Source organism: Salvelinus fontinalis, chromosome 42 (assembly GCF_029448725.1).
Source record: "Salvelinus fontinalis isolate EN_2023a chromosome 42, ASM2944872v1, whole genome shotgun sequence".
Lineage (NCBI taxonomy): Eukaryota > Metazoa > Chordata > Actinopteri > Salmoniformes > Salmonidae > Salvelinus > Salvelinus fontinalis.
In genome coordinates, this window is record NC_074706.1 from 16,212,721 (window position 1) to 16,240,324 (window position 27,604).

At 42.0% G+C, this 27,604-nt stretch overlaps 1 protein-coding gene across 1 annotated transcript; it reads left to right on the forward strand.

Moving 5' to 3' along the window:
• LOC129840924 (neuromedin-K receptor-like) lies at positions 1–25,956 on the forward strand. Its single transcript, XM_055908966.1, has 5 exons — positions 1–900; positions 8,931–9,119; positions 11,904–12,054; positions 17,196–17,392; positions 17,668–25,956. Exons 1-5 carry the CDS (start codon positions 533–535, stop codon positions 17,951–17,953), a joined length of 1,191 nt encoding a protein of 396 aa, XP_055764941.1. The 5' UTR covers positions 1–532; the 3' UTR covers positions 17,954–25,956.
• Positions 25,957–27,604: the final 1,648 nt, after the last annotated feature.

Here is a 27,604-nt window from a genome sequence, read left to right on the forward strand (position 1 = left end):
TGAAATGAACGACTCAGTCAATGGAGGCGGCAGACCGTTCATCAGTTCCTGATGCGTGCATGTCGTTTATCAGGATTATGTAAGGCATTTCTAAGTGACTCGCCATCAAATTCCATGCTTGTTTGTCTCGTTTGTATGGAAGCGTAGCTGAAGGATCTGCCGTTTTCAACGTTGCGCAGTTTCATTCGGATGCATTCAAGAGAATGAATGAGGATGCTATTAGAAATTACAACTGTTCGAATATAATCGGTCGCCTATTTAAGTAGTAGCCTATCCTATGGATCAGAAGTTCCGCGCTCCTCAAGTGTCAATTATTTATTGGAGTTGTCACTGGACATGTTGTTACGACTGTCTCCCAAACGCGTTGGCCCTGTATTTACGGGAACAGCAATATAAATGAAGAGGGACTGAACGTGACCGTATTGAGCAGAGCATTTGCGCGTCTTGGTACGCTGCGGAGTTGTGTGCCAATACAACTGATGCCACCTCCAGGCATTGAATCCAAGTAAATCTAGGCAGGGAGACTAGAGGAATGGCAGCGGCAAACAACGGATCAAACACAACTAGGACCTTTACAAATCAGTTCGTACAACCGGCTTGGCGCATCGTGCTATGGTCGGTCGCGTACAGCCTTGTGCTGGCCGTGGCGGTTTTTGGGAACCTGATAGTGATTTGGATCGTATTAGCGCACAAGAGGATGCGGACCGTGACAAACTACTTTTTACTCAATTTGGCTTTCTCTGACGCCTTAATGGCCGCGTTCAACACGTTGATTAATTTCATATACGCTGCTCACGGCAATTGGTACTTTGGAGAATCCTACTGCAAGTTCCACAACTTTTTCCCGGTCACAGCAGTGTTTTCAAGCATCTATTCCATGTGCGCAATAGCAGTCGACAGGTGAGCTCTGGACACATCAACTTCAATCTCTAACATTTGATTCAATTTGGTGAAATGCATTGTATTGACCTATATTAAATGTGTCAATGTATTATTATGTATTTAATGCTAGGCCGGTTTCATGAATAATATCCCAATGTACTGATTCTATAATCAACCCTCTTAAATTAAATAAGAAAAAGGAAGGCCTAATGGTATAACAAGTGACCTGATGTTGCTCAGATGCCATAATTTCCATACATCATGATAGTAGCCTGTTATGCATGCTATGTATGCGTACAGGTTTTTAACGCACAGACACACAGAGACATGGGAAACCAACCCTCTCCTTACATTCTGTCAAAACGAGAATGAATGAACTGAATGTAGCTTTTAGTGCACTGATCTAACCAATAAAGATCCTGCAACACAAAGTGCGTCCCAAATGGCTACCATTTTCCCTATTTAATTTCACTAAAAGTAGTGCACTATAAAAGGAATCGGGTGCCATTTGGGATGCAGACAAATGAGAAAACAATTGAGGTTCTTGAGGATTTGATCAAGCATTTCATCACTCAGTTGGTGTATAAAAGAGCCAGATTACCTCTAATGAGCTCCACTGTGCACACAACCTATCATTATGGAGGGACGTGCTGATTAAATCATTAAAATGGAGTACCTGCAGTGAAATAATGTCTTTAAGTGCCAAGAGTGCTTATATGAACGCTATACTCACACCAACACACAGACACACACGAGCGAGCAAGCGGCCCCACATACACACACGCACATGTGCGCACACATGCAAACGCAAGCAAGCGTGTACACACGCAAGCACACACTTGATTTACCCTGCTATGCCAGTTTTCCTACAAAAGTTGGTATTTATCCATTTTGAACTTGATGGGAAGGTGTGTATCTCTATTCATATCTAAGACCATGCATACTCAGAATGTATGTTGGTTGATCAATTGTATTGCAAGCAAATATTGTTATTTTGGGGGAAATGGAGGTGTTTGATGCACGGAAATTATAATAATTAATGGTAGGCTAATAAAAACATTAAAATGTAGACCTATATAAAACAGATGCATTTGACTCTGGTAAGAAAATGACATAGCAGTATCTCGCCTAATAGCCTATATTTGCTTTAATTATATATGCCTAAATCATAACAGGGCATGTCTCTACTTTTCTGACATAACTGGTTTATTCCCTGTATACAACAAATATTAGGCTACCATTTATCCATCGCTCATTTAATTGCCAACCATGCTCAAAAGTAAATAGACCGGTGGCCTATGACTGTAACGGTAGGCTTTAGCATGGCTGTGCGATAGGAGCACAACATATACAATTTAATCTCAGAGCCTATACCAAGGCAGGAGATAGAAACACAAACATGTATAGATAAACAAAATATTGAACAACAATTTGTCTTTTGCATAGAAGTGTGGGCTGTAGGCAGCGTGTACTTTTAAATTGTTCAATAGACAATCTTCCAGAACGTGTTTGCCACTCGCTATAGGCGGATTAGGCATGCGACCCATCCGAACCTTTGTTAAATGTTTTCCTAAAATGACATACCCAAATCTGACTGCCTGTAGCTCAGGACCTGACGCAAGGATATGCATATTATTGATACCATTTGAAAGGAAACACTTTGAAGTTTGTGGAAATGTGAAATGAATGTAGGAGAATATAACACATTAGATCTGGTAAAAGATAATACAAAGAAAAAAAAAATTTTTTTGTTTTGTTTTTATGTATCATCATCTTTGAAATGCCAGAGAAAGGCCATAATGTATTATTCCATCCCATGTACAATTTAGATGTTGTCCACTAAATGGCCACAGTGTATGTGCAAAGTTTTAGACTGATCCAATAAACCATTGCATATCTGTTCAAAATGTTGAATCAAGACTGCCCAAATGTGCCTAATTGATTTATGAATGGAATTTTCCAAGCTGTTTAAAGTCACAGTCAACTTAGTTTGTAAACTTCTGGCCCACTGGAATTGTGATACAGTGAGTTACAAATGAAATTATCTCTGTCTGTAAACAACAGTTGGAACTATTACTTGTGTCATGCACAAAGTAGATGTCCTAACCGACTTGCCAAACCTATAGTGTGTTAACAAGAAATTTGTGGAGTGCTTGAAAAATGAGTTTTAATGACTCCAACCTAAGTGTATGTAAACTTCTGACTTCAACTGTATGTTTATGTCCAGGAATGTTCATGTTACTTACAACCTCATGCTAATCACATTACGTTAGCTTAACCCCCATGGGGGGGGGGGGGGGGGGGGGGGGGCACCGATCCTGTAGAGGTTAAAAAAGTCTAAACATTCTGCCCATACCTCTACAGAAACATCTGAGGATTTCAGCAACGTATCAGGTGTTGGATAGATGTCTGAAGAGATTAAGGAAGACAGAAATGCAAAAAGTGTTCCACTTTTTCAGAATTCACTCAAATAACAGCCTGCTAATAATTTGGCACAGTGCATAATTTATGACCGTTTTATAACCTTAACATCAAAACATAAATGAGGCCCCAGGTGTCTGGAGGTCAATTTGATACCTTTACAAGTTGTGTTGCATAGTAGAACTACAGTCCAACATCTCTTTTCATCTCACTTTGAAGTTAGTCAAAGGAGTTAATCTGCACCTGCATGGGCAGGACCACGACCTGAATACTTATAGGCCTACTGTGGGCCTGATACACACAAAGACAGAACACACACAGCACAGGTATACACTCGGAGACGGACACAGACAGACAGACAGAGACAGACAGAGACAGACAGAGACAGACAGAGACAAACAGAGACAGACAGAGACAGACAGACAGACAGACAGACAGACAGACAGACAGACAGACAGACAGACAGACTGTAACGGCTGTCGTACTCTTCTTCCTCTGAAGAGGTGTAGCAAGGATCGGACCAATACGCAGCGTGGTAGGTGTCCATGTTTTAATAGGGAAAACTGAACATGAACACAAATACAAAAACAATAAACGTGAACAAACCCGAAACAGTCCCGTGTGGCACAAACACCCACAAACAGGCTACCTAAATATGGTTCCCAATCAGAGACAATGAATGACAGCTGCCTCTGATTGAGAACCATATCAGGCCAAACTAGAAAACCCCACATAGAAACAGGCAACATAGATAATACCCACCCAACTCACGCTCTGACCAACAAAATAAAGACAAAACAAAGTAAATAACGTCAGAAAAGTGACACAGACAGACAGACAGACAGACAGACAGACAGACAGACAGACAGACAGACAGACAGACAGACAGACAGACAGATAGACGTAAGGTAATGACAGGATGAAACCTGACAGTCTAGCAGTAAGTTCTGGGGAAATGGAATCTTTGTTTACCGAAAACCAAACAAACAGCACTGTTGAATCCAATTAAAGACATACTGGGAAGAGTCAAACAATCATAACTAGCTCCACATGGGGCATCCTTTGTAATGAGTACCTGAAAGCAATCTGAAGTTGGGCACAGACACAGACACAGACACAGACACCCACATCACTATCCTAGCGGTGGCCGCTCCAGAGAAGATTGGTATTTTATTTACTGTTTAAATTGACATCGTACTATTTCAACCTGCCCTCTGGCTTTTGTCAAGAGGCGCTTGTTTTATTCACGTTCGGGAAAAAATGCAGTTGTACAACAAGACATTTCCCACTGGGTACAAATGTACATTCAATGTCTATTCCACGTTGGTTCAATGTAATTTCATAGAAATTATGTTGATTCAACAAGTGTGTTCCCAGTGGGTCCTGCATACTAAATTGTATGCGTTAACCTTAGTCAGGGCATAAGCACTACTCAATATAAAAAGGTCTAACCTCTCAAGCAAGCAGTGTATGGAGGAACAAAATACCAAATCAACCATGACCTTTGAACTTTGGCCTAATAACCTTTCACCGGAGATGGAAGAGGAAGCGAGACATCTCACTGGGTCCTTTTTTCTGGTTCATATACAGTCAATGAACTAAGTAGACCAGACCCAGGAGGCGATTGCATTGGTGTCTATGGGAGAGCCACCCTTTAAGTAGACCGGAACTGTGACAATGTTTTTTAATGGTAAACGGATTGAGTAAGACATCTTCATTTATCCACCATCTTTGCTTTCACCCCCTGACTGACCTCTTGAACTGTTTTAGAGATTGACGGACAGAGTCTGGTAGTGCTCCAGTTCTCCCTGTCAGAATAAGCAACAGAGGACTTGGAAAGCATATCAACTCCTGTAGAAATGGCACTATGGTTATTGTGAGTAACCTAATTCATGTTCTTTTAAAGCCGCCTTTTAGTGAGTTTATACAAATTGTCATATCTTACCATTCTGATAGATTGGAGAAAAACATGGTTGTAACGTTAATAATTTGGTTGTTATTCTATTGGTTACCTCGAGGCAGATGCCCCAGGGAAAGAGTGGCCCACACTCATTACTGGGCGCAAAGTTGATTGCATATTTTTCACTGAAACATGGCTGTCTTCAGACTGTAGTGCCGCTCTTGTTGAAGCCTCCCCCGGACTACAGCTGGGGGGGGACAGCCTCCATTTTTACTAATGCTCTCATCTGTAAGGACATTTCATTTCATCATGCTATACTGTTTAAATGTCAGTCACCAGTGTTGGCTATAACCCTGTTTAGGCCACCAAAGCACTGTCACACTTTTTTAAAACTGATTTCTCTGAACAATTGACTGTTGTTCTTGAGAACTATGATAAAATCATTGTGTTGTGCGATTTTAATATTCATGTTGACAAAGAAACTGACTCTAAGGCACTAGAATTTATTAATCTTTTGAGCCCTATGAACTTTATCCAACATGTTACTGGGCCCACCCATAACTGCGGCCATACTCTGGGTAACACTGAACGCATTATTAAGAAACACTATCTTACCTCTGAAGTTGCTACAGATTTTATTGAGTGTATGAACAATACACAAGCACCTATTCTGCCTTCCTCTTGTGATGATTTAGTTGATAACTTGATGCCATAGCTCCAGTGAGGTGATCCATGGCAAGAAGCCTCCAGTAATGATCCATGGCATGAAGCCTCCAATGATGATCCATGGCAAGAAGCCTCCAGTGATGATCCAAGGCACGAAGCCTCCTGTGATGATCCATGGCACGAAGCCTCCTGTGATGATCCAGGGCACGAAGCCTCCTGTGATGATCCATGGCACGAAGCCTCCAGTGATGATCCATGGCACGAAGCCTCCTGTGATGATCCATGGCACGAAGCCTCCAGTGATGATCCATGGCACGAAGCCTCCAGTGATGATCCATGGCACGAAGCCTCCAGTGATGATCCATGTCACGAGGCCTCCAACGAAGAACATCAGTCCGGAGCCTCCAGCAATGCCTTCTAGTCCGGAGCCTCCAGCGACGCCCTCCTGTCCGGAGCAGCCAGAGTCTCCCTCCTGTCCGGAGCAGCCAGAGTCTCCCTCCTGTCCGGAGCAGCCAGAGTCTCCCTCCTGTCCGGAGCAGCCAGAGTCTCCCTCCTGTCCGGAGCAGCCAGAGTCTCCCTCCTGTCCGGAGCAGCCAGAGTCTCCCTCCTGTCCGGAGCAGCCAGAGTCTCCCTCCTGTCTGGAGCAGCCAGAGTCTCCCTCCTGTCCGGAGCAACCAGAGTCTCCCTCCTGTCCGGGGCCCGCTGCGAGGGTCCCCGGTCCGGGGTCGGCGGTGTGGGCAGTAAGTGGGCCAAGACTAAGGTGGAGCGGGGTCCACGTCCCGCGCCAGAGCCGCCACCGCGGTGAAATGCCCTACCAGACCCTCCCCTATAGGTTCAGGTTTTGCGGCAGGAGTCCGCACCTTTGTTGGGGGGTACTGTCACGGCCTGAACTTAGAGATCCTTTTTATGTCTCTATTTTGGTTGGTCAGGGCGTGAGTTTGGGTGGACATTCTATGTCTGGTGTTCTATGTTGTCCTTGTTTTGTATTTCTATGTGTTTGGCCTGGTATGGTTCCCAATCAGAGGCAGCTGTCTATCGTTGTCTCTGATTGAGAACCATACTTAGGTAGCCTGTTCCCACCTGTATTTGTGGGTAGTTATTTTCTGTTTAGTGCGTGTCGTCACCTTATAGAACTGTTCGTTTGTCATTTTTGTTGTTTTGTTCAGTGTTCAGTTGATTGATTAAAACATGAACACTTACCGCGCTGCACCTTGGTCCTCTTCTCCTTCTCTCGACGACGTTCGTTACAATTATTCAATAGTGCTAGTGCTATTCTTGACCACTGATGGCCGGATAAATCCTACCCCCATAAACCTATATGAACTTTCCTCCACATCTAAATGTGATGAGTTTGTGGCATATTTCAGAGATAAGATAACAAACATTAGGCTGGGTATCAGTCAAGCAAGACCTGATGAGAAGTGTGATGGTATGTGCCCTAGCCTAACACGCAAAGGCACTATGGAGTTATTTTACATGGTTAATCACTCCCTATTTCACAGGCACTTTCCCCACTGCACTAACAACTGCCATGGTGAAACCCCTTCTGAAGAAAAGTCATCTAGATTCTTCAGCTCCAATCTCCAACCTTCCAGAAATGTTTTTTTTAAACAGCTAAATTATTTTTTTAAGTGGCAACTGTATTTTTGATATCCTATCTGGTTGTCTTGCCCGCCAAAGCTCAGGGACAGCCTGAGTTAAAGTGTTAAATGATCGTAGAGCCAACACAGATGCTGAACAGCCTTCTGTCCATGTACTCTTTGATTTAAGTGCTGCATGATAATGTCCTTCTGGACACACGGGAGAGGTGGTTTGGTCTCTTCCCTCTAGTTCTAAATTGGTTTAGTACCTATTTATCCGGTCGAGAGTGAACCACTCAGAGAAATGTCATATCCTATGTGGCGTTCCACAAGGTTCGATTTTGGGTTCAGTACTGTTCCGTTCATATATATATATATGTATATATATATATATATATATATATATATATATATATATATATATATATATGTTTCCCTTTGGCAGCGTTATCAGAACGCACAACATTGATTTTCACAACCACGCAAACAATACACAGCTTTACATTTCTGTGTCACCAGAGCATTTTAGCTCCACAGACAAATTATTAGACTGTATTAGGGATTTAAATACTTGGAAGGCTCACAACTTCCCCCAGCTAAATCAAGACAAGACCGAGGTACTTATAATTGGAGCCAAAGCACACAGAATCTATATATATTTAATTCATATTTTAATATCCATATCAATATTTGAATTCACTGTCAAATAAGATAAAACACTAGCTAAAAAAAACATAGGTGTCATTTTCGATTCTGAACTCAATTTCGAATCACACATTAGGAATGTGACCAAAATTGCCAAGTTGCGGCCATTTCTATCTCAGGCTGATACAGAGAGACTCATCCATGCTTTTATTACAGCAGGCTTGACTACTGTAATGCTCTCCTGTCTGGTCTACCCAAGAAAGCCATTGGCCAACTGCAAAACATACAGAATGCAGCTACATGGCCAAGCAGAGAGCACACATTACACCTGTTTTAAAGTCTCGGCGCTGGCTGCCTGTGCGTTTAACAATACATTTTAAGATTCTATTGGTTTTTAAATCAATCCACAATTGTGCACCCCAATACATGTCAGACATGCTTTTGAGTTATGTACTCAGGTCCTCTGGCCTTTTAACTATCCCAAAGCCTAGGACCAAGAGGCATGGAGAGGCAGCCTTTAGTTACTGTGCCCCCAGCCTCTGGAAAAGCCTGCCAGACAACCTGAGAGGGGCCGAAACTGTGGACATATTTAAAATATATCTTAAAACACACCTTTTTTAGTTTTGCTTTTCCTTGGGGTGCTTTTTCAGTCTTTCAGTTTTAATTGTTGTTCTTTCGTTTTTTATACTCTTATGTTGGTTGTGTGGTAAATATTTCTGTTTCTACTTATTGTTTTTTTATTTATGTTTTTTCCTGTGAAGCACATTGCGTCACATTCATGTCTGAAATGTGCTATTAAATAAAGATTGATTTCATTTGATTTGACATCCCTGCAGGTACATGGCCATCATCCACCCGCTGAAACCACGGCTGTCAGCCACAGCCACCAAGGTGGTGATCGTGTGTATCTGGGCGCTGGCCGTGGTGCTGGCCTTCCCCCTCTGCTTCAACTCCACCATCCGTATCCTGCCCCGCCGGACCATATGCTACGTGGCCTGGCCCCGGCCCTCGGATGACTCCTTCATGTGAGTGAGACACTCCGGGCGCATCTCAATAGTCTAAAGTGGCTTCCTTGACTCACCTCCTCTTGTTCATCTTCACTGATCTGGAAACAGTTTTGGGCTGATTGATAATGAAACTGTATAAGGTGTTCACCTTGCTGCTGGTGGTTTGGGTGTGGACTACCGTGATGATGTATCAATAAGAGTTGGAGATACACTTCAAAAGGGCTAATTCCCCGTTTATTAATAGACTAAAGAACATTGCTAGGATAAGTATGCTTTTCTTTAGAAATCAACAATGGAATCACCTTACATATCAATGTAAGGCAGGGTTCTTTCCCTAATTCCTGGAGAGCTACTGTCCCATAGATTTTCGGCTCCAACCCTAATCTGATTTTAATAATTAGCTGGTTGATCAAATGAATCAGGTTAGTTACAACTGGATTGAAAACCTACAGCTCTCCAGGGACAGCATTGTAAGGCAATTAACTTGGCCAATTATACAGGCACTAGTCAAAAGCACATACATCCAAATATACTCAAAACTCAATAGTAACTACAATATGAAAAATGATCTCAGTAACATAATCAATTTCTACACAAACAAACCTACTTAGATACCAACAAATAATATCAATAATGGCACATAGACAAACATATGAAATGGCCTCAAATCAAAGGTACACTATAAAGGAGCACAAACTTATACTGAGCAAAAATATAAACGCAACATGTAAAGTGTTCGTCCAATGTTTCATGAGCCGAAATAATAGTTCCCAGAAATGTTCCATATGCACAAAAAGATTATTTCAAAAAGATTAAAAATAAGAATCAAATCAAACTGTATTTGTCACATACGCCGAACACAACAGTGAAATGCTTACTTACAAGCCCTTAACCAACAATGCAGTTTAAAGAAAATACCTAAAAAAAGAGACAAGAATAACAAATAATGAAATAGCAGCAGTAAATAACAATAGAGGGGCTATATACAGGGGGTATCGGTACAGGGTCAATGTGCAGGCTATTTACAGGGGGTACCGGTACAAAGTCAATGTGCGGGGGCACCGGTGTCGAGGTAAATGTGGTAATATGTACATGAGGGTAGAGTTATTAAAGTGTCTATGCATAGATAATAACAGAGTTGCAGCAGCATAGAAGGGGGGGGGGGGGGCAATGCAAATAGTCTGGGTAGCCATTTGATTAGCTGTTCAGGAGTCTTGGGGGTAGAAGCTGTTTAGAAGCCTCTTGGACCTAGACTTGGCGCTCCAGTACCGCTTGTCGTGTGGTAACAGAGAAAACAGGCTATGACTAGGGTGGCTGGAGTCTTTGACAATTTGTAGGGCCTTCCTCTGACACCACCTGGTATGGAGGTCCTGGATGGCAGGAAGCTTGGCCCCGGTGATGTACTGGGCCGTACGCACTACCCTCTGCAGTGCCTTGCAGTCGGAGGCCGAGTAGTTTCCATACCAGGCAGTGATGCAATCCATCAGGATGCTCTCGATGGCGCAGCTGTAAAACCGTTTGAGGATATGAGGACCCAAGCCAAATCTTTTCAGTCTCCTGAGGGGGAATAGGTTTTGTCGTGCTCCCTTCACGATTGTCTTGGTGTGCTTGGACCATGTTAGTTTGTTGGTGATGTGGACGCCAAGGAACTTGAAGCTCTCAACCTGTTCCACTACAGCCCTGTCGATGAGAATGGGGGCGTGCTCACTCCTCCTTTTCCTGTAGGCTGCCCGTCAGAAAGTCCAGGATCCAGATCCATAAGCTACGGACAAAACACAATTGCATTTTGTCGATGGCAATTTGAATGCACAGAGATACCATGACGAGATCCTGAGGCCCATTGTCGAGCCATTCATCCGCTGCCATCACCTCATGTTCCAGCAGGATAATGCATGGCCCCATGTCGCAAAGATCTGTAAACAATTCCTGGAAGCTGGACATTTCCCAGTTCTTCCATGGCCTGCCTACTCACCAGACATGTCACCCATTGAGCGTTTGGGATGCTCTGGGTTGACTTGTACGAGCGTGTCCCAGTTCCCACCAATATCCAGCAATTGCGCACAGCCATTGAAGAGGAGCGGAACAACATTGCATAGGCCACAATCAACAGCCTGATCAACTCTATGCAAAGGACATGTGTCGCACTGCATAAGGCAAATGGTGGTCACACCAGATACGGATTGGTTTTCTGATCCACGCCCCTACCGTTTTTTAAAGATATCTGTGGCCACCAACAGATGCATATCTGTATTACCAGTCCATAGATTAAGGCCTAATTAATTGATTTAAATTGAATGATTTCCTTATATGATCTGTAACTCAGTAACATATTTTAAATTGTTGCATGTTGAGTTTATATTTTTGTTCAGTGTACTTTGAATAAACACATCCTTGAATAATTGTTTGTATCAACAAAGACTGGAATTAACTGAAGGTTTGTCGGGTTGCCACATTGATTGCATACAGGTGAGTTCATTTAAGGCGGTGAGTGTCCCGCTTCTGGAGGAAGAACTGGGTAGCGATTAGGTAATTGGAAAGTCAGTCGGTATGAGTATGGGAATTTACTACACACAGGATAGCGAGATTAGTTAGATAGAGATCTATCTATCTATTTATCAGGTATCTGCTCTCCTGTCACAACCAGTGCAGACTAGTTAAGGAGGAGAGCAAACTAGACTAATGAATATACATGTGAAATAGATTAACTATCATTTACAAATTTACCATGTTTTTCCATTACATTCACAGGAATGCTCTGCTTTTCCTTCATCTTACAGCTATCTATTCTTCTCTGGCATACAGGTATCATATCATTGTGACTGTGCTGGTGTATGTGCTGCCCCTAGTGGTGATGGGTATCACCTACACCATTGTGGGGGTGACGCTGTGGGGAGGAGAGATCCCGGGGGAAGCATCAGACAACTACCACAGCCAGCTCACAGCCAAGAGGAAGGTAACGCAAAAATACAACTCCATTATACACATAAGGTCCATTGGTAAAGCACGTGTATTCCATTTGTAAACCAACGCGTCAACCATTCATTGAATTCAGTAGGTTCAGCCATTCATTTTAACTGGCACAATCATGAGACAATGATCTCTCTGTATTCCCCACTGGATTTGGCTACCCATCAGGTAATCCAACATTACGCAGGGAAACAGCAGAGATTAGTGTCCTCTTTAGAGATGACAATGCATTCTATTAACTGGACACAGTGTATCTCTTCATTCGTCTTTGCTTGGAGTGCTGATCTGGGATCAGGCTCCCCCTGCCCATGTTATCTCATTCATTGTGATCTGAAAAGCAAAACTGGTCACAAATCAGCACTTCTATTCTGAGATGCTTGATATGCTTGACATACGGCCCCTGGTCCCCACAGTTATCCATAAGGATTCAGGTCATTTGAACCCGTATGACTAACATCTATTAGGCCGGATGTGGGTTTAACGTTACAGGAGCACAGATTATAGAAAGGCAATGGCCAATATGACACGTCTACTAGATATGGGAATAATTGGGATATGGGATTATTCAAGGACACCCTGTGAGGGAACCCAGTCTGTATTTCAGGGTTGTTATTGTTTTATTCGTGAGGATTACACTCAGATTACGGAGGGGGGGGGGGGGGGTCTTTGTCTTTGTTTTGGACAGATAGCTGAAGCCATGAAACCGTAATAATTTACAGTTTCAACCAGGGATGTACCCTGTGATCCCGCCTGACATTTGATCTCAGCACCAGCACATGTTTGGTGTTGTTACTTGCTCTTATTTCAGAACTGGTTCTCTTTTTGATTGTTTTAGAGTTGTTGTTGTTTTTGTTGTGAAATGCACCTCACGTAAACCTGATTTCCTTTGATTTAGTTTGAGCAATGCAGTGATGGATGGTTAGTTAACCTTGCACTTATACACAGTTCCAATTCCTCAGTGGGTTTGAATGGGCCATAAATACAGACTAGAAGTCATTTAGGATAAAAGCGCCTGCTAACTGACTGGATCATTTTTATAAGCCTGTTGCTGGATTTGGCCATTAACGTCCCTGCCAAACCCTTTTAACCTTAGCTAGAAGAGGGCTGAGAGAGGTTCATTAGGCTGAATGTCACCCATTGTCAAACCGTCAGGTCCTACTCGGTGGTCAGATTAAAAGTAATTATCACGAGGTCAGCGATCTGTTCCCACCGAGCTCAACTTACCCAATGCTGTGACAGCTTCGGCAGACCACCAGTGCTCTCGCGTCAACTACCTGCTGTGTAATGCGTCATGGATACCCTTTCTCCCGCTTTATGTAGCTCCGGAGAGAATTCTACCAGACACCATTTGCTCGTCATTAGACCCAGAGTCCCAGACACACTGTACATACAAAGAGATGCCACCGCTTCATAAGCTTTAGGCCACATTATTAACCATCCAGAAGAGAATGCAGGTAGAGCTAGTTGATCCGTGATTATACGCTCCTAATTGTTATTGTTCATAAACAAGGTAACTGACAGCTTGATTGATCACTTGACTATCCTTTCCATGTTGGAAGTTAATGAATAAAGTTTGACCTGCGTTTCAATGTGATCCATTGTCAAAGCTGTGAAACCACTTGAGAGAAGCTCAAGAATGTAAATGCTGATTTCATCACCGAAGAGTGTTTTGTAAGGTTTTCAACTGTGAACCCCTCTAAAGAGCACCTTCTTCTAATTCATTTAGCCTAACTTGTTTAACCCAAGCAGCTGTCGTAAAATGTTTTTTTTCGTGCCTTTTTTGGAGTTGTGTTCGTGTGTGCCCCAACAGACTGCGATCACGACCAAACCATTCATCGTCAGATGCCCTTGTTGTTGTTCCCTGTATGACTATCCTTAGTCTGTGATGAAGGGCTAACACCAGCTGTGAGTCTTCTCCACCAAAGTGAGATTGACTTCAGAGCTCCTACATCAAGGGGATTCAATTCCGACCTTAAGGAGCTGAAGTACTGCTGTATTTGTATCTATTTTCTACTTGGGAGTTTTAAAAGGATAGCTCGGCCAAATAACAAAGTGATATATTAGTTTCCTTACCCTGTAAGCAGTCTATGTACAAGGTAAAAGAGCAATCCTGGTTTGGTTTAAATGGCCACTATCTCCAGACGCTAACTTATTTTGCACTCTTGGCCCAAAACCAATGCAAGTAAATATCCCTGATGTTAGCATTTTTCGTGTATCATATGTAATACGTGTTAAACATGACCAAGCCCAGAGACATACTGTAGTTCAATTTAAGTCTTTAGGATGTCTATATCTGTGGGATGTCATATCAGTATATAAACACTTTTCCACCATTTAGTGCTTTGCATTCAACTACTACTGTTTCCCCGACACAGATTAAGCCGAGTGCTGGACTAAAAGGCATGCTCATTGGAGAATCTCAAAGGTTTAGCGAATGTAGGTTAAATCTAAAGAGCAAAGTGAGAGAATAGAATCTATGTGAAAGGCTTTGGGGAGTTTCTCAGACTGTTTGACTGACAGACTAACCATTCATTGGAGATCACAATCACTATTGCTCTATGGCTGGCAGCCATCTTGTCACATGACATTGTGAACATAGTATAGTTGATTAGACAATACCATGAGATGAGATGGTTTAGTGATGACACAGTAGTAACACCATAGTGAACACAACAGTGAAGATACAGTTGAAGTCGGAAGTTTACATACACTTAGGTTGGAGTCATTAAAACTCGTTTTTCAACCAGTCCACAAATTTATTGTCAACAAACTATAGTTTTGGCAAGTCGGTTAGGATATCTACTTTGTGCATGACACAAGTAATGTTTCCAACAATTGTTTACAGACTGATTATTTCACTTATAATTCCCTGTATCACAATTCCAGTAGGTCAGAAGTTTACATACACTAAGTTGACTGTGACTTTAAACAGCTTGGAAAATTCCAGGGAAATGATGTCATGGCTTTAGAAGCTTCTGATAGGCTAATTGACATAATTTGAGTCAATTGGAGGTGTACATGTGAATGTATTTCAAGGCCTACCTTCAAACTCAGTGCCTCTTTGCTTGACATCATGGGAAAATCAAAATAAATCAAACCAAACAAACCAACCACCTCATAAAACAAATTGTAGACCTCCACAAGTCTGGTTCATCCTTGGGAGCAATTTCCGAACGCCTGAAGGTACCACGTTCATCTGTACAAACAATAGTATGCAAGTATAAACACCATGGGACCACGCAGCCTTCATACCGCTCAGGAAAATCAAAGTACTTTGGTGTGTAAAGTGCAAATCAATCCCAGAACAACAGCAAAGGATCTTGTGAAGATGCTGGAGGAAACAGATACAAAAGTATCTATATCCACAGTAAAACGAGTCCTATATTGACATAACCTGAAAGGCCGCTCAGCAAGGAAGAAGCCACTGCTCCAAAACCACCATAAAAAAGCCAGACTACGGTTTGCAACTGCACATGGGGACAAAGATCGTACTTTTCAGAGAAATGTCCTCTGGTCTGATGAAACAAAAATAGAACTGTTTGGCCATAATGACCATCACATGTTTGGAGGAGAAAGTGGGAGGCTTGCAAGCCGACGAACACCATCCCAACCGTGAAGCACGAGGGTGGCAGCATCATGTTGTGGGGGTGCTTTGCTGCAGGAGGGACCAGTGCACTTCACAAAATAGATGGCATCATGAGGCAGAAAAATTATGTGGATATATTGAAGCAACATCTCAAGACATCAGTCAGGAAGTTGAAGCTTGGTCGCAAATGCGTCTTCCAAATTGGCAATGACCCCAAGCATACTTCCAAAGTTGTGGCAAAATGGCTTAAGGACAACAAAGTCAAGGTATTGGAGTGGCCATCACAAAGCCCTGACCTCAATCCTATAGAACATTTGTGGGCAGAACTGAAAAAGCGTGTGCGAGCATGGAGGCCTACAATCCTGACTCAGTTACACCAGCTCTGTCAGGAGGAATGGGCCAAAATTCCCCCAACTTATTGTGCGAAGCTTATGGAAGGCTACCTGAAACGTTTGACCCAAGTTAAACAATTTAAAGGCAATACTACCAAATACTATTTGAGTGTATGTAAACTTCTGACCCACTGGGAATGTGATGAAAGAAATAAAAGCTGAAATAAATAATTCTATCTACTATTATTCTGCCATTTCACATTCTTAAAATAAAGTGGTGATCATAACTGACCTAAAACAGGGAATTTGTACTAGGATTAAATGTCAGGAATTGTGAATAACTAAGTTTAAATGTATTTGACTAAGGTGTATGTAAACTTCCAACTTTAACTGTACATGGACAAAAATCTTCCTCACTGACAATACGGACATAGTGCAGTTTGCATGGTCCAGACGTGTCTGAGCTTTGATATTCGGTGTAAAGAAACAAGAGTCAAATTCTAATTCGATTACATTTGGCAGAACTCCTCCATACAAGGCAACAAAGTGCTAACTTTTTACGAATGCAGATCTGATTTCAAGTTTAGAAATGCCCTTTGAGGATTTTAAATGACACAACCAGCTCAAGAATTTCACAGGATCTTCGAAGTGAGCTGCTTCCTTTGTGATGGCCCTAGATTGTCAGGTTATAGAATGCACCTAATTCTATTGTGGCTCTACCATCTCCAATGTATGGACCGTTGGACCATTAATGGTTGTCCTGACCATTTATGTGCAAATGAAGCATTTCTATTTTGAGGTTGTGTGAATGGTTCTTTTGAAAGGGGTTGTCGTAATGAAAAAAGTATATCCTAAATTGCTGTGGCTTCCAGGACGGAATGAAAATGCCAACCTGATGATGAATCAATCATGGTGCCCACGCTTGTGAGAATATATTGAGTGTCACACATTCTGTCCATCTCGGAATCAGGCTCTCTGTGAAACCTGGCATGAGGTGGCCGACCAACTGTTGATTTTTGATCAAGTCTCAAAGCTACACAGAATAAAGACAATATACTTTGATTTTTCCCCTCTCTCTCTCTCTCTTCTTATTCTCTCCTCTCTTTTTCTCATTGCTTTCTCCCCCTCCCTCTCTTCCACCCTGTCTCCCCCTTCTTCCCTGTCTCTCTATTCCTCCAATCCTCCCACTATCCCCTTCCTAACCCCCAGGTGGTGAAGATGATGATCATTGTGGTGGTGACCTTCGCCCTCTGCTGGCTGCCGTACCACGTCTACTTCATCGTGACGGGCCTCAACAAGGCTCTGATGAGGTGGAAGTCCATCCAGCAGGTCTACCTGTCAGTGCTGTGGCTGGCCATGAGCTCCACCATGTACAACCCCATCATCTACTGCTGCCTCAACAGCAGGTAGGATCCAGCACCTGAGTACTGTTCAGTAGGCACCAAAACATACGATGAAGGTAAGCCTTACCCGTAAGTCATTTAGATTTTCCGTTTAAAAATGTTTTCTTCTTTGTGCCTACTGAACACAACCTAGCCAACCACTGGCTAGATAAATAAGACCAGATGAGAAAACTACCAGTGTACCTTCTTCAGAATTCATTGGCCACCCCTCAAATTTGAAATATCTGACCATGCACTCATTGTATATCTGTCTGGTTTGGGTTGTGGTTTGGATATAGGTTCCGGGCGGGCTTCAAGCGGGTGTTCTGTTGGTGCCCGTTTGTCCGGGTATCCAGCTATGACGAGCTGGAGCTGCGCAACAACACCACCCGCCACCGATCTGGTCACCAGGGCAGCATGTGCACCCTCTCCCGCGTGAACACCAGGACCAACAGCCCCAACGATCGCCACCACAGCTTCAAAAAGGCCGTCTCCAGCTGCCATGGCAATGCCAGTGTTAACGGAGATAACACTGGTAACCATGGCAACCAACCGGGCGGCAGCCAAGTCCAACCTTTACAGTGACCCCGAGGATATGGCCGACGATCAGTTCTCCTGAGATGTTGATGACGACCACAACCAGTTTCTAGAATGTTCACGAGTGGTTTGGAAAGTCGTTGTCAACGTTTCGCCCTCCGAACTGTCCCTCAAACATTCCAAGCAAGCCTTTACATATTTTTTTATTTTACCAAACATAATTATTTCTTGTGAGTTCGCTGCAAACGCGGTTGTTCTTTATAAAAGTATTTTCTGCTGGCTTGATGCAGTGAGAAACATTCAATTTTTTTTCTATTTGCTTAGCTTTCGAAAGCATTTATTCCTGCCTTTTCTCATTTCCACACCCCCATCTCATGACACTGACTGGACATCTGGTAGGCTGCTGTCTCAACAGGCAGATTTGTGGGCAGATTTGTGACATCTGGACTAAGCAATGAAGGCAGAGCTTACCAGTAGTTTACCAGTGTGTGTGTTTGTGCGCGCATCTATTTCTCTCTGGCTATTGCCTCAGGCAGTCTCCCACTGAAAGATTGTTAGGAGGGGTTGGTGGTTGGGCATATACACTACTGTTCAAACGTTTGGGGTCACTTAGAAATGTCCTTGTTTTTGAAAGAAAAGCAACATTTTTTGTCCATTACAATAACATCAAATTAATCATAAATACAGTGTAGACATTGTTAATGTTGTAAATAACTATTGTAGCTGGAAACGGCAGATTTTTTATGGAATATCTACATAGGCGTACAGAGGCCCATTATCAGCAACCATCACTCCTGTGTTCCAATGGCACGTTGTGTTTGCTAATCCAAGTTCATTATTTTAAAAGGCTAATTGATCATTAGAAAATAATTTTGCAATTATGTTAGCACAGCTGAAAATTGTTGTGCTGATTAAAACTTCTTATGGCTGCAAAGTGGCTGTAAAGTGGCTGTTCCACTGGATGTCATAAGGGGAATTCACCAATTTGAAAGTCGCTCTGGATAAGAGCGTCTGCTAAATGACTTAAATGTAAATGTAAATGTAAAATCCCGTTAACGGGATGACAGCCAGTGAAACTGCAGGGCGCCAAATTCAAACAACAGAAATCTCATAATTAAAATTCCTCAAACATACATGTATCTTATACCATTTTAAAGGTAATCTTGTTGTTAATCCCACCAAAGTGTCCGATTTCAAATAGGCTTTACGACGAAAGCACCACAAACGATTATGTTAGGTCACCGCAAAATCACAGAAAAACACAGCCATTTTTCCAGCCAAAGACAGGAGTCACAAAAATCCGAAATAGAGATAAAATGAATCACTAACCTTTGATGATCTTCATCAGATGACACTCAAAGGACTTCATGTTACACAATACATATATGTTTTGTTCAATAAAGTTCACATTTATATCCAAAAACCTCAGTTTACATTGACGCCATGTTCAGAAATGCCTCCAAAATATCCGGAGAAATTGCAAAGAGCCACGTCAAATAACATAAATACTCATCATAAACTTTGATGAAAGATACATGTTTTACATAGAATTAAAGATACACTTGTTCTTAATGCAACCGCTGTGTCAGATTTCAAAAAGCTTTACGGCAAAAGCACAATATTCAATAATCTGAGAACAGCTTTCAGCCACAAAAGGAAGTCATCCAATACTAACCCGCCAAATTGTGCAGTCAACAAAACTCATAAATAGTATTAAAATCTTCACTTACCTTTGCTGATCTTTGTCGGAATGCACTCCCAGGACTCCCACTTCCACAAGAAATGTTTGTTTTGTTCGGTAATGTGCATCATTTATGTCCAAATAGCTATTTTTGTTAGCGTGTTTGGTAAACAAATCCAAAGTCAGGAAGCGCGTTCACTAAAAGCAGACGAAATGTCAAAAACTTCCGTAACAGTCAGTAGAAACATGTCAAACAATGTATTGAATCAATCTTTAGAATGTTTTTAACATAAATCTTGAACAACGTTCCAACCAGAGAATACCATTGACTTCAGATGTGCGATGGAACAGAGCTCCCTCTCATGTGAACACGGATTGTCAGAGCATGGTCAGGTCATGGTAGACCTGACTAATTCCTGTCTCCTTCGGCCCCACTTTACAGTAGAGACATAAGACAAGGTTCTACAGACTGTTGACATCTAGTGGAAGCCGTAGGAAGTGCAAACAGATCCATATCCCACTGTGTATTCAAAGGGGCTGGGTTGAAAATCGACCAACCTCAGATTTCCCACTTCCTGTTTGGATTTCTTCTCAGGTTTTTGCCTGCCATATGAGTTCTGTTATACTCACAGACATCATTCAAACAGTTTTAGAAACTTCGGAGTGTTTTCTATCCAATACTAATAATAATATGCATATATTAGCAATTGGGACTGAAGAGCAGGCAGTTTACTATGGGCCCCTCTGGGCACCTTTCATCCAAGCTACTCAATACTGCCCCTGCAGCCATAAGAAGTTAAAGAAGCAATCAAACTGGCCTTCTTTAGACTAGTTGAGTATCTGGAGCATCAGCATTTGTGGGTTCGATTACATGCTCAAAATGGCCAGAAACAAAGAACTTTCTTCTGAAACTCGTCAGTCTATTCTTGTTCTGAGAAATGAAAGCTATTCCATGTGAGAAATTGCCAAGAAACTGAAGATCTCGTAGAACGCTGTGTACTACTCCTTTCACAGAACAGCGCAAACTGGCCCTAACCAGAATAGAAAGAGGAGTGGGAGGCCCCGGTGCACAACTGAGCAAGAGGACAAGTACGTTAGAGTGTCTAGTTTGAGAAACAGATGCCTCACAAGGCAGCTTCATTAAATAGTACCCACAAAACACCAGTCTCAACGTCAACAGTGAAGAGGCGACTCCGGGATGCTGGCCTTCTAGGCAGAGTTGCAAAGAAAAAGCCATATATCAGATTGGCCAATAAAAATGAAAGATTAAGATGGGATAAAGAACACAGACGCTGGACAGAGGAAGATTGGAAAAATTGGGCAAATCTAAGTTTGAGGTGTTGGGATCACAAAGAAGAACATTCGTGAGATGCAGAAAAAATGCTGGAGGAGTGCTTGACGCCATCTGTCAAGGATGGTGGAGGCAATGTGATGGTCTGGGGGTGATTTGGTGGTGGTAAAGTGGGAGATTTGTACAGGGTAAAAGGGATCTTGAAGAATGAAGGCTATCACTCCATTCTGCAACGCCATGCCATACCCTGTGGACAGTGGAGCCAATTTCCTCCTACAACAAGACAATGACCCAAAGCACAGCTCCAAACTATGCAAGAATTATTTAGGGAAGAAGCAGTCAGCTGGTATTCTGTCTATAATGGAGTGACCAGCACAGTCACCGGATCTCAACCCTATTGAGCTGTTGTGGGAGCAGCTTGACCGTATGATACGTAAGAAGTGCCCATCAAGCCAATCCAACTTGTGGGAGGTGCTTCAGGAAGCATAGGAGGAAATCTCTTCAGATTACCTCAACAAATTGACAACTAGAATGCCAAAAGTCTGCAAGGCTGTAATTGCTGCAAATGGAGGATTCTTTGATGTAAGCAAAGTTTGAAGGACACAATTATTATTTCAATTAAAAATCATTATTTATAACCTCGTCAACGTCTTGACTATATTTCCTATTCATTTTGCAACTCATTTCATGTATGTTTTCATGGGAAACAAGGACATTTCTAAGTGACCCCAAACTTTTGAACCGTAGTGTATATAACACAAAATATTGAAAAGGGAAGATTGTTTATTAATGTGTCTTTCTGTACCATAATCATACATCCTTTATCAGCTTGTCGTCAGTTCAGCAGACTGATACCACACAGATGGAAACAGCTGTGAACTGTATGTCCTGCTTTTATATTGTTTTTAGAGAGAGAGAGAGAGGCACCTGGGGAAATATAGAGTATTCCATGTTACTCTGTCAGCCTGCAATTTCCTGAGTATAAATGAGAATGATAGATAGCATGTTCCATTTTGTTATTGAAATTTGATTCATAAGCTGCTTTTATCATTATACGAATTGTACAGTGCCTTTTCTTTTTTAAATGTATGAGACATATGTCATATGTAAGCGAGGATTGTTTCATGCTTTTGTGATATACCGTGGTGTATACTTACTGTGGTTAAGGCAATTTTTAGCACATTAAATCACTGAGGGATAAACGCAGACACACACTCAGACATTCACAGACACACATGCACGCACACATACACACACACACACTTAGCCATCAACATGGAAGTATTTCATGAGAACGTACTGTGAATACTGTGCACTGTGTACTAAAACTAATCATCATGGGAAATAGTGCAGTATTAAAACACAAAACACAAACACAAGAGAGTTTGATAAAAATCCACCCATCCATCTCTCTGATTCCATGAAGACATTTAATCCAGAGCTCTGGGCTCTTACATAAACATGCCAGTACCCGCTCTCCCTCTCTCTGATAAGCATCTCATCACCTTATAACACACACACACACACACACTCACATGCACACGCAAGCGGTCGCATGCACACACTCGCATGGGCAAGCGCACACACCCACGCGTGGGTTACACACACACACTAATCCCAGTGAAAGTATACTGCAGTTATTTATTGTGTAGTGGGATTATCACTGTAATGTCAATTAGCAATATAGGTCCTTCTAGCGTAGTACTACAAAATACTGTTAAGTTATTGGTCATGCATAACCTGCAGTGTTACGTATTAAAGGTTGACCGGTTATGATTGCAGAGTCTGACAGAAAAAGTACTAGTCAAGTCATATATACTGTATACTGTACAGGAGTTTGGTGGCATCTTAATTGGGGAGGATGGGCTCGTGGTAATGGCTGGAGAGGAATAAGTGAAATGGCATCAAATACATCAAACACATGCCATTTTATTCACTCTGTTCCAGCTATTAGTATGAGCCTTCTTCCCCTCAGCAGCCTCCACTGATACACTGCTTACACCAAATATTAGGCTCACCTACCAAATGCTGAGTTGAACCCAATAAAAGGCCACAATAAAATATGCAGTTTTGTCACATCACACAAAGTTTTGAGGGAGCGTGCAATTGGCTTGCTGACTGCAAGAATGTCCACTAGAGGTATTGACAGATAATTCAATGTTCCAATCTCTACCAAAAGCCACCTTCAAGGTCATTTTATAGAATTTGGCCGTACGTCCAACCGGCCTCACAATCGCAGACCACATGTATGGCGTTGTGTGGGCGAGCGGTTTGCTGACATCCGCCACCATCACCTCATGTTTCCACATGATAATGCACAGCCCCATGTCGCAAGGCTCTATACACAATTCCTGGAAGCTGAAAATGTTCTAGTTGTTCCATGGCCTGCATACTCACCATACATGTCACCCATTGAGGATGTTTGGCATGCTCTGGATCGACGTGTACGACAGAGTGTTCCAGTTCCCGCCAATATTCAAATATTTCGCACAGCCATCGGAGAGGAGCGGGACAACATTCCACAGGCCACAATCAACAGCCTGATTAACTCTATGTGAAAAAGATATGAGAATGAGATGCGCTGCATGAGGCAAATGGTGGACGCATCAGATAATGACTGGTTTTCTGATCCAAGCCCCTACTTTTTTTTGTACACTATATTTTACACAAAACATTCAAATTAGTGGATTCGGCTATGTCAGCCACACCCGTTGCTGCAATCTCCATAGTGAAACATTGGCAGTAGAATGGCCTTACTGAAGAGCTCAGTGACTTTCAACGTGGCACAGTCATAGGATTCCAACAAGTCAGTTCGTCAAATTTTTGCCCTGCTAGAGCTGCCCCGGTCAACTTTAAGGGCTGTTATTGTGAAGTGGAAAGTTATAGGAGCAACAACGGCTCAGCTGCGAAGTGGTAAGCCACACAAGCTCACAGAACAGGACCGCAGAGTGCTGAAGAGCGTAGCGCGTAAAACTGCTCTGTCCTCAGTTGCAATACCCACTACCAAGTTTCAAAACCATGAAATGGGTTTCCATGGCTGAGCAGCCACACACAAGCCTAAGATCCTCATGCGCAATGCCAAGCGTCGGCTGGAGTGGTGTAAAGCTCGCCGCCATTGGACTCTGGAACAGTGGAAACGTTCTCTGGAGTGATCAATCACGCTACACCATCTGGCAGTCCGGCGGATGAATCTGGGTTTGGCGGATGCCAGGAGAACGCTGCCTGCCGCAATGCAAAGTTTGGTGAAGGAGGAATAATGGTCTGGGGCTGTTTTACATGCTTCGGGCTAGGCACTTTAGTTCCAGTGAAGGAAAATCTTAACGCTACAGCACACAATGACATTGTAGATGATTCCGTGCTTCCAACTTTGTGGCAACAGTTTGTGGAAGGCACTTTCCTGTTTCAGTATGACAATGCCCCTGTGCATAAAGTGAGGTCCATACAGATTTTTTTTTTTTTTTTACTTTTACCCCTTTTTCTCCCCAATTTGTTGGTATCCAATTGGTAGTTACAGTCTTGTCTCATCGCTGCAACACCCGTACGGACTCGGGAGAGGCAAAGGTTTTGGTCAAGGTCATGATTTTGGAATGAGATGCTCAACAAGCAATATAGATATGAAGGTTCTTTCTCCATCTTCCTCACCTTCCTGTCTCTGACTCTCTCTCTCTCTCTCTGCACGTATAATTGTTGAGTAATGCTACAAAAAATATAATTTAAATTTTCATGTATTTGCCAAAACGTAACATCTGTAAATACTTTATTTTCAAGGTTATTTGAAAAGAAAATATGTTTACCTCCATTATAGTGAATATTTTAGGTTCAGCTACTGTAATGTATTGTCAGACATGTTCAGGTTTATGTTGTGCAGCTTTGATGGGTGCAAAGTTCAGTCACATAGTGTTTACTGGCTTTTTAAGGCAGTGTGCATATTGCAATGTTTAGATTTATTTAAAAAGAGGCTCACTTATAGCAAAATCAACAGCATCTGGATAATATTGTATTTTCTCAAAATTGTCATTTAGTACCAATCAATGTATTTTCCATACACATACACTTGATGTAAAACTCATGCTAGCTTGCATATTCATGAATGTACCCAAGTATATAAATTGTGCAAATAATTGTTAAAACTGCAATTTTTCAATTACAGAATGACTCGTCTATCTATTCTGGCTACTGTGTGAGTATGCATTGATTGAATAAAGGTGTTTGTTGTCCAATGCTTGTGATTTAACACCATCTTCAATCCCTACCTTAAACAGTTGCACTTCCTCATTTTTCAGGTGTTCATCGTTCACTTGATTTATTCACTGTTCAAGAAAAGACAGGAACGTGGGTGATGTAGTTTCTCCAAACTGCTCCAAATGACATATGAGATCTGCTTCGAGAAGCTCTTAAGTGCAAAGGCAAGGCTACTGTATTTCAACACAATGTCACACCCCGGTCTATACAGTAGATAATCATTGCTCATGCTCTAGTGGCCCTCAAAACGCTCTCCCCCATAATCATTGCTCACGCTATAGTGGCCCTCAACAAGCTCTCCCCTACACGAATTAACCACTAGAGAGCGTCAGTGTGTCATCCATGATTACAGCCTGATGTTGGGTATTGTAAGGACAGACGCTGGAGACGAGAAGCAAGTACAGGGAGTGAACATTTACCGAAACACGGACAGGAACAGAATATTGACAGCGTCTGGACAGGGGAAAACATAATGAGAATAATGCTGACACGGGGATGAAACAGAAGAAACAGACAGATATAGGGAAGGCAATCAAAACGTGAAGTAGTCCAGGTGAGTCCAATGAGCGCAGATGCGCGTAATGCTGGTGACAGGTGTGCGTAATGTAGGTCAGGTTGGCGCCCTCGAGTGCCAGAGAGGGGAAGCGGGAGCAGGCGTGACAGGTATACTTATATGTAAATGGGGTGGAAAAATTCCTTCTTTTGTACAATTTTATAAATCCCTCAAACTTGTGAAACTTAAAAAGTTGGAAAAATTATTAGAAGTCATGTCTCTGAATGTCTCATTGCCTTGTCACATAAATGATGTCCTCAATTATTCTTTTTTTGGAGGGAGGAGGGGTGTTCTATTATTTAATATATTCATTGTATTCACAGGTATGTCCCTGTATTGATGTGTAATATTGTTATTATTGTTGCAATACATTTTTCCTTTAATGTTGGTGAGATTTTTTGTTGTTGCTAAAAAGCTATTTTTGTTTCTTTTTGACCATTTTAATAGAAAACTTTTACAGTAAGGTAGGCTACTTAATTGTTACTTAAATTATTTAATTATTGATATAAAAACGGCTGCAATGTGATCCTGACTCCCTCACCGTTTTGTTGATGTAGCAAGTAAAAAAAGAATGTTGAGGAAACACCAGAACTGCTCTCGGACTCACTGTATCTATTCTCTTGTCTTCTTCTTCTGAAAATACCACACACACATACACAACACCAACACGCGCTCACACATACACACACGCAATCAAAAATAACAAGAGGCAGGGTGAAGCCGTTGCTTTTATCGAGATGTCAAATAGAATCAAACGTTATTAGGAGGTCCCAGCAACTTAAAGCTGGTGCATGTAATTAACTTTTTTAATTACATTTTTTACCCCTGCAAAGAATTGATTAATCAGTTACACTGTTTACCTGATATTTACTATGAAATTACATTCTGAAGTGGTTATTATATAATATTTAGTAATCAATTACTCTTTTTAAATTAGTTTAAACAAGCGCCACTGGGTATCGTTTGGAACCAGGTAGTTACCAGTTGTTCGCTGAGGTACCAGAAAGCACCTATTGTTACCACGTCATTTTCAAATAAATACCAGGCAATCGCCTACAGACAAACTCCACATACGAACAAAACACTTCCTGGAAACAACTAATGTTCTGCTTAGAATGACATTTTATCTCATTTATCTCATTACATTTCTCTCATTTATCTCATACAGCAGTCTGCATTGCCAAAAATGACAAAACACGTTCACGTACTTTCCTTCACCAGGTGGTAAATAAGTGAATAGACCAATAACAAAGAGAGTTGCACACCTCTCTACCAATAACAGCACCCTTTACTGGCTCAAACATGAAACACGAAACATGGGACCAGCACTTTGGATGTTGCGTTTATATTGTTGTTCAGTACAACAACAGACTTTCAGTACGCTTACAGGGAAGTGCATTCAACATGTACGGCACTTAGACAAAGAAATTGACAATAAGATGATTGTGGCAGCTGTTCTGTTAGACTTCAGTGCAGCTTTTGACATTATCAATCATAATCTACTGCTGGAAAAACATGTGTTATGCACTGGCGAATTTAGCATGTAATTCTTGGTGGGGCAAACAAAACAAAATAATTGGATGCATGCCAGCAAAGCCACTAAGCTACACAACACTAAACATCACATTAGTTGCTCTATAACGGTGACAAACGGTGCCCACAAACTGCTGGGGCCTACATAAAGCTGTCCCAACAGCAGAGCTTTCTTTTCAGCACCATGGAGTGAATCCTTACCACTGCTACACCTGGCTTTCAGCGGAGCCTTGTCTTGCAGCGAAACAGTTCATTCAGCCTCATTTACTGCCTTTTCAAAAAACATAGCTGATATGTCTGACTTGCTTAAACAAATATGGTTTCTACTGACAATTGAGATGTACAAACTATGGCATCAGGGGATGACAAGCGGATAAGAGGCAATCCGTAATTTCGATT